General features: G+C 50.9%; 1 protein-coding gene across 2 annotated transcripts in view; it reads left to right on the top strand.

Annotated features, from left to right (window-relative positions):
* The window catches only part of ARHGEF6 (Rac/Cdc42 guanine nucleotide exchange factor 6), a 33,338-nt gene that overhangs the window by 6,513 nt on the left and 12,483 nt on the right, over positions 1-14,342 (top strand). For both annotated transcript variants that reach the window (XM_075512743.1, XM_075512742.1), the window contains exons 3-10: positions 1,861-1,988; positions 2,405-2,606; positions 5,232-5,302; positions 6,734-6,828; positions 8,400-8,495; positions 9,370-9,492; positions 10,746-10,884; positions 12,814-12,873. In XM_075512743.1, coding sequence (XP_075368858.1) covers positions 2,408-2,606; positions 5,232-5,302; positions 6,734-6,828; positions 8,400-8,495; positions 9,370-9,492; positions 10,746-10,884; positions 12,814-12,873 — 783 coding nt within the window. In that variant the 5' untranslated portion in view covers positions 1,861-1,988; positions 2,405-2,407. The remainder of the gene's footprint in view (positions 1-1,860; positions 1,989-2,404; positions 2,607-5,231; positions 5,303-6,733; positions 6,829-8,399; positions 8,496-9,369; positions 9,493-10,745; positions 10,885-12,813; positions 12,874-14,342) is intronic.

Below are 14,342 nucleotides of genomic sequence, written 5' to 3'. Positions count from 1 at the left end.
ACCGTGTGGTCGTCAGGCAGTTGTGTAACGAGCAGGGCAAGACAGAAAACTGACTCACTGACAGCACACGAGATTTACCGTGAATGTTGTCCACCGCTGGAGCGTGGACCGGGCGGACTGGTGCATGTGTATGGTATGGTTGGGGGTTTGTAAGGTAAAGCAGCGGCGCCTGGAAGTCATAGTCATGGATCTGGTCCCTGTTGTGCAAGGCACTGGAGAAAGACAAAGCAAGTCCATTCTCCAAGAGCTCAGAGTTTGCGTTGCTCCAGGTCCAATCTAAGGATGAGGTATTTTTCTATTGAAACAAAAATCCTCTGGGGAGAATAAAAGCCCAGCTGAGTTCCTGTAACTCCCACCAAACTTCCCCTTCAGAATGATTTTTCCATGTTGACATTCAGACTGGAGGAGAATGGGGGCACAACCGTCTTAGAGGTTGTGTTTTCTGATTCCTGCGCATGCTTGGTGGCTTGATCACCCTCTCCTCTTGCAGTGTTTTCAAAGAAGAACTCCAAACGTTATCCAGGGGACTTGCACACCCAGCACAGTGATGTCTGCAGACCGCAGACTGCTCTTCTCAGTCATCCTTTTGAGGTCCATGGGCATGCTAGGTCCACACCGCAGGTGGAAAACAACAGCTCTGGGATACAGAAATGTTCTTAAATCCAAAAAGAAGCTACAAGGCAAATCTCAAAAGTACTTCACAGTTTACTGAAATGATAATGTCTGCCATTGCTTCATTTGAGCACCATGGCACATAGAAAGGAGGTGATCTGAGGGCTGTCCCACGGTGTGATATGAGGTACAGTAGCAGAGAAGTACTGGGAATTACTGCGTGGCTTGAAACCCATGTTTTTACTGCTCCGCAGCATCCAAGCAGGATTCTGGGGCTGAGAGCTGCGAGGTCCTGCAGGAGCTGGGACTGCTCTTGGTGATGAGGCCACTGACTCAATCTCAGCACAGGGCAGTTGTGACCAGGAAACTTTTTACCCTCTGGCAAGTTTTTCAGTATTAATATAGAAACAAATCACTAATCGTGAAAAATAGATAGGTGCCAGAGCAGCAGGATTATTTCCAGCATCAGGCAGGTGGTGTCAGGAACAAGCCCAGAGACTACTTTGCAAAGCGAGGAGCTTCGAGCGTGTGAAGGAGGCAACTCCAAGAGCTGCTGGAACAGTCTGAGCCTTTCCGTGGGCTGCCAGTCTCCTGGGGGTGACACTCCTGTCCTTCCGCAGCGCGGTCTGAATCCCTCTCTCACGTGGTAATGGCAACAGTCCACGAACAGTAATCAAAATTGTGCCTAGCCTCTTTCAGCTGTATAATGAACCCAGAAGGACTTATCTAAAGAGAGAAGCGATTGTGTTGACCAGCTGTTCAGCATTCTTCCCCACTCAGCAGGGAAGCCCACGCTGCAGCTGCAGAGGTGACCTAAGAGCACTCACTTGCGAGCTAAACTTTGAAACACCTTCAACAGTGCTTACTTAGATCCCAGAAACATTCCCCGTTGGGCAGCATTGGGCTGAGTGTTGTTCTGTTTTTCTACATTTTTAAGGGGGATTTCGAAAACGTACTGTGATCGGATGTGTGGCTGCAGAGCTGGCATAACCTAGGAGTGCCTTGGGATGCAATTCAACCTCTTCCATCATGGAAGGGTTAACCCAGCCCAGCAAAACCATCCTCACTGTTGACTAGGAGTACCCACACGGGAGATGCAGTGCACTTGCTATTCTGCTCTGATAGATGCTCCTTCAACTGTTGTGCCCTGTTCTTGTTTCCTTTACAGGCTTTACTCTTTGCTTTGCTGTGATGCAGAGGGATGGTGGACAGTTGGGTAAAACTCAGATGTTGTTTTTGCCTCACCAGATCAGCCGTCAAAAGGACCATGTTCACATCTATCATCTCTTAGCTCTGCAGCTGGAGGTCCCCAGGCTGACTCCAACGGCACAGCTTCACAGTCAGCGAGGGTGTTAAGGAGGCAGTCCAAGCCTGTGGTATCATTTATTTAACATCTTTTCAAGGGTTTGATGGCTGTGGGGGTAGAGGGGTATGAGTGGTACTTCTGGGTCAAGCACGCCAGGGAGGCTTGTTCTTGCTCGATCTCCATCATGGCTTTGCTGCCCTGGCTGGAGAGAGTCTCATGGCTTCTCCAGACCGCGGTGCTCCTCTCTGTGACATGAGAAGAGCGATTCTTATCTGCCCTCCATTGCACTGTGAAACTAAATTAATGCTTGGGAGGGACTTTGTGGTCCTCTGGCAGGAGCGCTTACACAAAAGCAAGACATTATTGCTGTTATAAAGAGCAATACTGAAAAAACAGCTGTCACAACAAAGAAGAACAATAGCTTGTCCTAGTGGCTTCTGCTTTTTTGGACTATTTACTGATGTTTTTCCATGTTTCTTTCCTTAGGAGATGACCGAGAATGGCAGTCATCAGCTGGTGGTAAAGGCCAGGTTCAATTTTAAGCAGACCAATGAGGATGAACTCTCCGTTAACAAAGGAGACATTATTTATGTCACCCGCGTTGAAGAAGGGGGCTGGTGGGAAGGGACCTTGAATGGAAAAACAGGCTGGTTCCCAAGCAACTACGTCAGAGAAATCAAATCCACCGGTAAGCAAATTGCTTTCAAGGGCTGATTGAATGACAGCAGTATAATGCGGTGTAGATCCTTGTGCCTTTGGGAAATTGCTGCTATTTATTAAGGACCGTTTCTGTCCTTAAAGCAGGAGGGCTAATGGAAGGATGGATGAGGCCAGAAGGGTAAAGCCTAGTCTTTCACATGAGTTGTTTGAGAGCTGCTCTGCCCTCTTCCCCAGCGCATCTTGCTTTTCTATCGTTCCCCCAAGCCCCAGCAGCGCGGGAGCGGGGACGTCGCCAGAGGACGAGGCCAGAGATGGCTGGGTCCCCTTTGTCCTGGGGAGCTGCCAGGTCGTTCCAGTGTCTGAGCACAGAATTCGTTTTTTGTTAGAGACCTCGGTGAGGCAATGTATTTGTGTTTCCTCCTGCCATTTCTGGCAGCGGTGGAATGGATGCTCACGGTCGCAGTGAGGAAACCAACAAAAACTACATGGCCACAGGGAACAGTCCCCTGGTTTTGTCCGTAGTGATGGCTGATTTCGCATAGTACATTTTCCCCCAGATGCATCTTCTGCTGTGATATTGAGAAAGGAAGAGGGAGGGGATGATCCATCTGATGACATCTGCCTCTATTGAGCTTTGTCTTGAGTGTCCTTAATATCTTCTGCGATGTGATTTTAACCAGATGTGGGGTGGTGATGACATGAAGCATGCCCCTGGCTAACTGCCCTGTAGTGTTACATATCCATTCAAACAGCTCACCCTGTTGTGCTTCTGAGGCCATTGTGTGACAATAAACTTGGTTTTTTACAAAATACAACTTTAATTCCTTAATGTGCCTTGAGGGCTTACTCTAGACAGAGACCTGTTGTGTGCTCGGTGCTGGTGTTATGGCTCAGCATCAGCCCTGGCCTTAAACGCCGTGAGCCATCAAGAGTGGTCTGCAAAGTGGCTGCAAAGTGTACGATCCTTGTTAGACATCCTTGCTCCCACACCTGCAAGCAAAAAAAGCAAAGGAGGGAAGAATAAAATTAATGAGTGAGTGTTCAGAATTAGGCCAGCTTTTATTTAATTCTAAATGAAAAAATCACAGTTAGGATATCTCATCTCCCACTGTTACCCTCTGGGAAATGATGTGTGAGCTGGAGCAGGACGTTGCAGCAGAGATTGAAGGCTTGTCTGGCACAACCCAGGAATCACTAATTAAGTCAGTGAGTGGAGAAGACAAACGTTTTTTAAAAAAGGAGAGCAAACTTCAGTCCCATGGGGAAAATCAGATGGGAGCTGCATGAAATAATGGCACCTCATTGAAACGAAGGACGAGTCTCCCATTGATCCTGATATAGGAGCCCATCCAATTTTTTTATCTGCAGAGCCTTCCCCTCCAGATCCTCTCTCCAGCACCCATTTCACCTGGGAGGAGCGTTCGTTCCCCTGGTCTCTGCTTGCGCAGGACACGCGGCTGTATTGCAGATGATGGATGCGGGGACCGTCAGCTAACCCTCTCCTGCCCAGCACCGCTGCCTGGGGGCTGCAGCCCAGGGGGACCCTCCCTGCAAGCCAGCGGGAGCTGCTTTCCTCGCCTCCAAAGTGGGAGACTTGTCACTGGATGGGAGTGTCTGTACTTCCACTGTGTCCCAAGTGTGCCTTTTGGGTGGAAATAACGAGCTGTGTGGAGCAAAGCTCCTCCAAGCCTTTAAATGAGGCGCAGAGCTCCCGGCTGGAAGTGACAGGAAACTCTACGACGGCAATAATTAGACAATACATCAAGCTGCGGTTTCCAGGGGCTAAATTTATCAATTTCAAGCTTCTCCCCTGCTGTCGGTGTGAAAGTAATTGCCTTCTGTGAGCGATTGCAGGGAGAAAGGAGAGACGGGTGCTCTGCACGGCACAGAGCCGTTTCGGTACGAGGTGTGCGGCGTGGCCGGGGCCGGCAGTGCAGCCTTGCGCTGCCGACCTCTCCCAGTCCGGAGGGGTAACTGTGGTGCTGGGAGAGCTGGCAAAGCCGTGCTGCTGGCAGGGAATGGGCTTCTCTAGCGAAGGAAAAATGGAGCAGAGACTTGTACGTGTGTGTGTGTGTGTGTGCATGTGCGTACCGTGCTGGAGGCATCCGCAGGGACTGAGCAGATGCACAAGAAGATGAGAATCGACTTCCAGGTTTGTGTGAGCTTTTTATTGAAATCTACCTTCATTCAAGAAGGATTTTGCATCACAAATGACTGGGGGTCGGGGTTCAGCGTATTGATTGGTGTTGGCTTCAAGTGCCTTGTGAATCACCTGGAACAAATCGCTGGATCCAGCATTCCTGATAGACACCCAGTTTTATAACCCAAATTTTGTGGGCCGGGTGAAGCCACGGTGTAGCTCCAAACAGTGCCAGACGCTGGGCTGCTGCCAGGGATTGCAGAGCAAACCTGTAAGTTAGCTGGCAGAGGCTGCGCGGTGCTTCTGGTGCGACTCGCTCGGCTGCCTTCGGTGTCGTGCACGCCTTCAGCTTGCTCCTGGTTTTTTCTGAAGCAGGCAAACAAACCCCGCAAGTGAAGTTTTGCGTTCACAGGGGTGAAGTTATGTTTGCTGGACACGATGCGGCAGTGACTTTTCCTGCTGGAATAATGAGAGCTGTGCACTGTAATTTATTGATGTGTTTTTTTTGTACAGATAAACCACTCTCTCCCAAAGCATTAAAAGGACTTGAAAGCACTCAGCTGACAAAGAATTATTACCCTGTGGTAAGTTTTAAAGTGCTGATCATACATTTTAATAAGTAGCGTATTATTAATCTTCTGAACTGGCTCCTTCCCTTAGAAATCATTGAAGCGATTTGTAACAGTTGGGGATGCGACTCTGTATTTAAATGCTGCTGTTGCCATTTCCTTGATTCAGGGCTGTCGAGACAATAAACCACAAATGGAAGTTGCTGCAAGATGTCAAAAGGAGAGACTCAAAGTAGGCGACTGACATAACATAGCAGAGGTGGCAGCTTTGAGATCAGTGTTGGGGAATAAGGCACGATGTCTCTGGTCCGTTCCGTGCCATTGACTGCCGGCTGTGTCCCGTTGATAAAGATGAGGAGATAACGTCATGGTGTGAAGCAAGCCAAATTAGGGCTCTGATCCAGGATCCCTTTCTTGGGTTTGGCTGGAGATGTGGCACCCTGAGCTGCCTGCCCTGTGCCTCTGCCAGCAGCTGCAGCCCTCGGAGAAGGGGCAGCTGCCGCAGCTCACAGCCTGGCTTGTTAAACTGGGCTCGGCTTTGGAGCTGGTCAGCGTGCCAGGCTATGAACTGTGGCTGCAGAAGGGGTGGAGAAACATCACCACCTCTACCGTCTTGCTACTGGAGCAATGATGTCTGGCAAGGGGGGGCAGGTACCTTCCTGCTGTGTCCAGGCTAGAGTGAGCCCTGTGGTATAAGAGAGATAAAATGCCTGCATGTGAACGTCCCTGGCTCTCGGTGCCAGAGGTGAAACGTGCTCATCAGCAAGTCTAAATATATTTCAAGCAAAGCAAAGCAGAAACAATACGTCCAGAGAGTTGGGAACCACCTCCACTGTCTCCAAAGCTCATCCACACTGAGAAACTTGAGTGCTAACTGGGAGTGTGCAGGCAGTGGGTTTGCCTACCCTGCTGCCAGAGACGAATTGGCTGCTGAAATGGATTAGCGGGACCAAACCCAACTCAGCACGTCCTTCAAGTGGCAACTGAGCTGTGCCCTGGCTTGAGCTGCCGCAGGAGCCGTCCTTGGTCCGGCCACTGTTGCATTTAAATCGTTGCCTGCCTTCGTGCAAACGGTGCTCCCAGGACGCATGCACAAATCATTTGTTTGCATACCTTGGCAGCCAGTTATGCATGCAGGGTTAGGCATGAGCCTCTTGGGGGTCAAATACTAAACTCAGGTCTGAACTGACGTTGTCTTCATGCTTTGCCAGAGAAGAAGGAGCAGCCCTTAACACCCGCTTTCCAGGCCTCCCCCAGTTTGCAAAGTAAAATCCCGAAATTGGACCCCCCAGGGCTTTCCTGAGCCTTCTGGGTTCTGCATTAACAAATGTAATTTATGGACTTAAAATACACTTCCATGCTATTCCACACTTGGAAGCTGATGTCATGTTCCTTTGACTAATCGCTAGTACTAAGATCTACTCAGTGCTCTGTCTCTCACCCTAGGTGTTGCAAAATATTCTGGAAACAGAACGAGATTATGCGAAGGAACTACAGTCACTTCTGGGAACTTACTTAAGACCCCTCCAGTCTTATGATAAGTAAGATATAAGGGCATCTGAGGTGGAGAGAACCCTGTAAAATCGACCGCAGTTCATTACTTTCCTGCTTCATGAATGTTTAGGGACTGTTACTGCTCTTCTTGTAAAGCCTCACAGCTTCTCTGTGAACCAGAAAAACACCCCACGTTGTACAGATTTCTGCTCTTTCCTGTTCCTCAGGGGTCATGCAGGCATTCGGCTGTGTTAGAGATGGGCCTTTCCATCTGGTAGAGGGCTGGCTGTTACAACCCATCTGCAAACTTGTGTGTGGCTCTCCCGGCATGCATGTTTCCCGGCGGTATGCCTTGCATGGCTTCTCCCCTTGTAATTTGCCTTGTGACTTCTCAGCCCCAAGTGGCATCTCCTAGTCATCTCTTCATTTCACGCGCGACGACGTGTATTCTCTGCGGTTAGATTGCCTCTCGCTAAATCCAAACTGCTGCTGAGCAAGAAGTGACTCCCCTGTCTCCCCGTCTGCGCAGCCATCAGCTTTAAGTACCTCCGTGCTTGGGAAGAGCATGCTTCCATCCCTTACAGCCTGAGCAACTCCAGGGAGACCGGGGGACTTGGTCAGGGCTTACCTGCGGAAATAAGCCGATGTGTTTTCCATCCGTGCTGGCGAGTGTGGTGCCAGAGGCAGCACGTGCCGTCCTGTCCTTACCCAGGCAGTGACAGCCGGCGTGCTGGTGCCTCTCAACAGATTCCTCTCGATAGTTTCACCCTGCATAAAAGAGCCAGTGCGGTTGACTTCACCTCCTGCTTATTGCTTCAGCTTTACAGTCGTCTCTTCCGAACGGTGCCAGCTCAGCGGCCCCGTCCGTACGGCTGCGTTTGGGGCCAGGGTCCCTCCGGCTGAGCACGCTGCAGGAGGACCGGGCAGCCCTGGGGCATCACGGGCGGAGGGCAGATGTTTAGACATTGTCCAGTCCAGAGAGATGGGAGAGTGGTGTCTTAAGACCTTTGTACTTAAATCTCTCCTTCCTTCCCTGTATCTTGACGTGGGATATATTCAGCTGTGAAGATTTATCATGCTCTCAGCCTTGGCATTAAGCAAATGGTTTAAATGAGGGTGGTATGAGAGTGACTCTGAGGATCCCTCTGAGGATGACAGAAGCAGACACGTTAGTTTTGGCTAGGAAAAATCCAACCTTGCTCAAGGAACAAAACAACCCCTACCCGAGGGGCTGCTCTATAGGACCCTCCTCCTGTAGGGAAACCCACAGCATGAATCCCCGAAGACAAAGCTGTCTCTGTGTCTGTGCACACATCTCCTTCCCCACCCCTGGCTGAAATCCCATCTGTCTGTGTCTATTAGACAGCTAAGCATCTGAGAAGATCAGTGTGATTAAGTGATTAAAATCCAATTAAGATAATCCTTGACAGCAGACATCTTCTCTGGGAGGCTGTGGTATGTAGCTCACAGATCATGGATTTTGTTTTCCCATGTCTGATGGTGTATCTGGGGAAAGAGAAATTCTTGGGTGTTTTTGGAAGGACTGCTTACAGATACCGTGGGGGTACTCCTGAGAGCAACATCTCTTTGGTGCTAATCGGCGATTTGACTCTTCTAGGCTCAGCGCTGTGGACATCGCGTCATTGCTGGGAAACGTGGAAGAAATCTCTGCGTTTCAGCAAACGCTGAACCAAGCCTTGGAAGAAGTTGCAAAGTAAGCTTGTGCCGTAGTGCTGAGGGTGCTAAGCTATTAAACTGCAGCTAAAAGTAATAGAAAGACACGTGCATTGATGTTCCTCCTGGCTGCTGTCTTAGACTTGTTAAATATAGAAGAAAATAACAGGATTGAAGAAAGGCAACAGGTAGTGCTTTGGCAGGAGGGAAGGTAGAAGAAACTCTGACATTTCTACTGTTAAGGCGTTTGCTGAATGAGAGTGTCACTAGACCTGACATGGAAGTGTCACTAGACCAAAGATGCAGACACATGCAGGGTGGGAGATCTGGCAGGCATGAAGATGGAGATTGCCAGGGAGCAAACGGCAAATTCTTAGAGCTAATAATTTCCCGTGGGGAGGCTGGCACACGTGTTCAGTCTTAGCCCAGCCTCTCCTTTCAAAGGGCTGAAAAGAGATGGGGAAAAGACTGAATATTGGAAGTGTATTCGGGCTGTGGCTTCCCTTTCTCTCTCCATCTCCTCTCTCATATTCATGGGCAGCCCAGACAGTGGGAGCGCCCCTCCATTGCACCCAGTGCTTTCCAGCACATCCTCATCGGCTGCAGTGGGCTACGGCATCCCAGCTGCAGCCCTGCTGGTGGGACAGGACAGGCTGGGTCACACCTTGTCCTGGGCTGGTAATGGGTTGTGATAGTCACTGTCTGCACCACTGAAACCCAGTCCCATCTGAGGACCTCCTTCTTCCTCCTTCCCAAGTGGCAGGCGTGGTATTTTGCTCGGTGCTGCAGTTATGCGGTGGCCTGGGAAGGTCCCCATGCAGAGGGTAGTTCCTGGGCAGATACCCGAGAGTGCCGTAGCTGCAGGGTGCAGATCAAGAGGCTTAACATTGTGGCTGGTGTGTTGGCGTCCGTAGGCTCCCCGAGAACCAGCAGCGCGTGGGAGGCTGTTTCATGAACCTGATGCCTCAGTTCAGGTCCCTGTACCTGACGTACTGTGCTAACCACCCGTCCGCAGTCAACGTCCTCACGCAGCACAGGTGAGTGATGGAGGAGGAGATTCAGACTGGAATTCCTCCTTTAAAAAGTTACTTTTGGCCTGGCATGGCTTTTGACCTGTATTTTGACAATAGGGCAAGGGGATAATATGGGATCCTGCTGCTGGGAAAGCTGCTGGGGCTTTGGGCTCTTCAACATAGCCTCTCGGCTCCAGCATGGAGACAACTCATGCTGCTTGTCTTCAGAGCTGGTCTCACAGGTCCTGTCTGTCTCTCATAGGACTCTCTTACCTTGGGTAAAACAGAGGCAACCTCAGCCCTTGCAGTAGCATCTCCTGTGATTGTTATTTGCTAGAGGACCCAGATGCTGTTTCAGACCCACTGCTGAAGTGCTCACACACCGGCAGATGGGCGTACGTTCCCCCGTGGCACTACAGTGTGGGGCACATCGTTGCAGAAGAAGGGTGCTCATCAAGTCACCCCGAGTTACCTAATTTAATAATCGAGCTGCTGTTCAAGCAAATGGTGGATTTGCGGGGTCGTTGGTAGATCGCAGTAATAACATCTTCCTTCAACGTGTCCCACTTGAGTAGACACTTTAATTTGTGTAATGTCATGCTAAAGAGCTTGCCAAGCCAAAAGGCTACAACTGTGTCATCCCTAATGCAGTTTAGCTGTCCTCCCTGCAGCGATGGGAACGCCAGGACCCCGGCCACACTGTTTAAGTCTTCCCATTCTGTAATGGGAACTCACAATATACTTACTTACCTGCTGAAATCTAGCTTTAATTCAACCTAATGAAAAGCCTAGCTCCTGTAAATGACTCATTCATGTGGTTCCTCAGTCTGACCCCTTTTCTTAAATCAATCAAAGAATCAGCTTTGGCAAATGTGCTGACGCGCACAAGCCATGTTTTCCAGAGCGATGTACGAGCTCCCAACGGCATCACGGCTCCCAGCAGGGTCCCGGTGCGTTGCTGCAGCATCCTCCAGCACAGCACCAGCCCCTGCAGCCCCCGCTGTCCGCCTCGCCCTGTGCCACCTCGCTGTGCGGGGGGACCATGCAGCACCCTCCCCTGCGTCCCCAGGGAGCGGGGTCTTGCTTGGCTGGAAGCTCGCAGCTCCCTACCTGCCCTGCCAGGTTTGCGGCAGGGGGTGCTTGGAGGGGAAGCCGGGCTGTCTTTAAAAAGGCGCAGCTCGGAGCAGAGCCCCGGCCATCAGGAGAGTGTGGGAGGCAGCAAAACACAGCCCTCAGCAGTGGCGAGCCCTCCTTGTTGTTATTGTCTCTATTTATAGTGATGAGCTGGAGAAGTTCATGGAGAGCCAGGGTGCGGCCAACCCAGGCATTCTCATCTTAACCACGAGCCTCAGCAAACCCTTCCTGAGGCTGGATAAATATGTGACACTGCTGCAGGAGCTGGAGCGGCACATGGAGGTAGGTGGGATGTGGGGTTGCTGGGCAAGCTGTGCCCCTTGATGCTGCAAGAGCTGCCCCCCGAGCTGCAAGAGGTACCTCTGCCCATTGGTATTGGAGCACCACATTGCTAAAAGTACCTACCAGCCCTCCAAGGAGGTGTTCCCCTGCTGTGGGACATTACCTACCTTTCAGATTAAAAGTGGGAAAGCGACGGAGTCTGGGGGATGTTGTGGGAAGGCATTGCCTGCTCTTTGCCCCAGCCCTTCCTCAAAGATGGGCTATTTCCAGCACAAGGAAAAGCAGAGTTCAGGGTTGGGCTACAGCTGGTACTTGTTTGCACAGCGGGTAATAAATCAATGTTTTTATTATCATTTTATGAGATTCCTATACCCGGCTGCTCGCTCCTGCAGCTTGCAGGCACATCCCCACCGCTCGCCCGAGGCTTGTGCTCCCGGGTGGAGGCCAAGCCGCGGAGGCAGACATCAATCTGGCAGCCGGCGCAGACACGGGGGCGGAGGAGCGAGCGCCGGGGAGCAGGGAGAGCAGCGAGGGGGACAGAGACTTCCTCGGCGGGTGGCAGATCTGCTTGAGGACACTTCTCCCCCCGGGGACTGTAAAGATCTGTGCTGTTGGAGCTCTGCTACTCACCTGCTGGTGCACTCCAGCCCGCGGGGATGCAAACCTCAGGGGTGGTGTAAGGAGGTGAAGAAAACAGAAGTAACAGTCTATTTTTAAGCCGGTTTGCTTTTTCTCTCTTCCAGTATTAATTACCAGTTAATTACTCAGCATGCTTAGCCTTGATCATTCAAATCCATATCCCAGCCAGAGGATTAAAACCTCTGTGCTTGAGCCAGGGGTTTTTCTGCACAGGAGAGGGCATAAGAGCCTGCACTGTAGGCACACTACAGACCTGGCCTGTCCCGCTCTCACCTGGCTTAGCTGAGCTGCAGGGACTGAGCTGAGCTTGGCTGCAGCCCCCATGCCCGTACAGAGACAGCGTGCTCTTTGCAGGGTGCTGTCTGGGGTCGGCAGTAGATTCGGGGACACGCACGTCAGCTATTTCTCTTAGTTTCTAAGCCGAGTGTGGGGGTTTTGTTGCATGAATCAGTAGGGTTGAGGTTTAAGCTGCGATGCTGTGGGAAGAGTATGGATGTACGCGATATAGATGTATGCAGTGTGGATGTATACCATAGCATTCTCTGCACTGCTGCGCAGCTGGAGACGGGGCAGGTATGTTCAGGGCAGCCCTCGCCCTGGATTCAGAGGTGAGCGATCCCAGGCAGCCTCTGACGGCCGCAGGGACAGCTCCATCGCAACCTAGACGCCTTGGGATTTGCTTGGCATGAGGTCTGGATGGTGAAGAGCTTATGATGTAGGGCCCTAGATGCCCAGGAGGAGGTGCCGGGAGAGTACCAGAAGGCAGCTGCAGAGATAAAGGACAGCATCCCGTTTTCCCCTCCCTGGCCCAAGAGCTCGCCGCTCAGACATGCCCTCCCTTAAACCTGGAGGTGAAGCTCCCATTGATGCTCACGGAAACTGCGCCCTTGATGGGGCAATGGCTGCAATACCTTGCATGCCAATGGAAGCTTCCTTCCCGAAGGTGAAACCAGAAATCCACCCTGCACCTCCGCCTGTTTTGATTGATTGTCTTTCCAAGCCGAGTTTGTTCGAAGTAAAATCTTACCTGCTCTTGCTCTGGCCCCTTTACGCTCATTACATCGGTATCAATGAATTGCATAGCTGCTTTAAACCATGTCACGTTGAACAGGGTGGTGAGGAAGATAACCTGGGGGATTTTGGCCCCCTCCTGCAGCCCATGCTGCCGGAGCCCCACGTCCCCCAGCACCCCACAGGCTCCGCAGCCCTGGGTGCGCCGGGGCAGTGGGTGCTGCGCAGGGCGGCTGCTGCTGCTGCTGGCTGAGGGATTTTTTTCTCTCCCTTCACTAGGAGGCGCATGCAGATCACGAAGAGGTTTTGAAAGCCGTCACATCCTTCAAGTCCCTTGTGGTAGGTGGCAATTCTTAAAATAGAGCACTCCATTTCAGAGCTGCATTTCACAAAGAATGAGTCAAGCCTGACATTTGTCTCCTCATTAGAAAAAAAGGTCTTTTGGAATGGAAAAGATGGGTTATAAAGAATCTTAATTTCAAGTTTCAAGCCTAGAGCTGCCCCTCTGGCTGCCTGTTTCAGCAGTTACACGCTGGCTCCGTGGTCCCAGCAGCAGAAACGGAGGATCTCTGACTTTCTCCTCCGCTGCAGGAAGCCACGTGTAGGTAGTGGTGGCAGCGGGGTCCCTTTCATCTCCTTTTGCCTCCCTACCTTAATCATTTGCCACCTGAAACTAGACCACCCCTTGCTTGTTCAGATGAGCTGTGAAAGGTTAACACGGGTGTCTGACTCAACCCCTCTGAGACCGCTGAGTGACTCTTGGTTTTGTTGAGCTTTGTTCCCCAGGCCTCAGGAGGCTTTGACCACAGCGCAGGTAATTTGTGGCACCGGCTGCCATGGCCATCGGCGGGGAACAGAGCAAGTGGCAGCGAAAGGATGAGTCAGAGATAACAAACCTATTTCTGAGCTGTGTTACCTACACCCCTCAAAGTCCTACTGCAATGAGATGAAAAAGAGGGGGAAAAGCCATCCACGTGCGCAAAGGTTTTACCCAGCAAAGCTTTTCTCGGTTATTAAAAAAGCTATAGTCTCTTTTGCTTTGTAGCCACTGAATACCTTTCACTATAACCACTCCAGATGTGGTCCAACTTCCTTCCTTAGCACAGCAGATGCAAGTTTTCAGTGCTTAGCAGTGCAGATGAAAGATGGGGAGGAGAAAGTTCATAGAAAACAGGAAAGGGCGATCATGTTACATTTACTTAGAAACTCAGCTCCCTTTCCATTTATTCTAGTAGATAATAGGGGAATAATTCAGTTAAATTACAAGGTGTCATTAATCTTTAGGAATGCTTGTAAGTGATGGATGGTTTTACTTGAAATGTGTACTTGGGCGCCGCGCAATTTAATGTAATTACATTATGACTACAGAGGTTCGGATTTGAGGTTAGATGGGCCCTTGCGACAGACACATGGTCCCATGGTGGGACCGGGGATGCTCCCGAGCGACAGCAGGGCAGGGACCGCGGAGCCGCATCGCATCTGCACAGACTGCGATGGATTGCTGTGGCTTTTATAGGGATTTGCATCCTGGGAACATTGGGTTTGGACACCCAGGGAGCCATCAAAGCACATGACAGTTGCAAAACTAAAGGAAGCCCCCACAGTCTGGTTCAAAATTGTGTGTTTTCAGACTAGACCCAGTGCAGCCTCTCTCTTTGAAGATCTGGATAGTCAAAGAGTTTGTATGAAAGTGAGCTGGAAAGGAGGAAAATCTCTGTCAGAAACAAGGGTTTGGAAAAAAACAAGCAGCTGGTGAAAACTGAGCCCGGGTTTGGCTTTGCAGCAATTTTCCCCGTTGGCAGAGGGGT

This window comes from Mycteria americana, chromosome 10 (genome assembly GCF_035582795.1).
Source record: "Mycteria americana isolate JAX WOST 10 ecotype Jacksonville Zoo and Gardens chromosome 10, USCA_MyAme_1.0, whole genome shotgun sequence".
In the NCBI taxonomy this organism is placed as follows: Eukaryota; Metazoa; Chordata; class Aves; order Ciconiiformes; family Ciconiidae; genus Mycteria; species Mycteria americana.
Note: the sequence above shows the minus strand (reverse complement) of the source record. Positions and strands in the feature narration are given on the sequence as shown.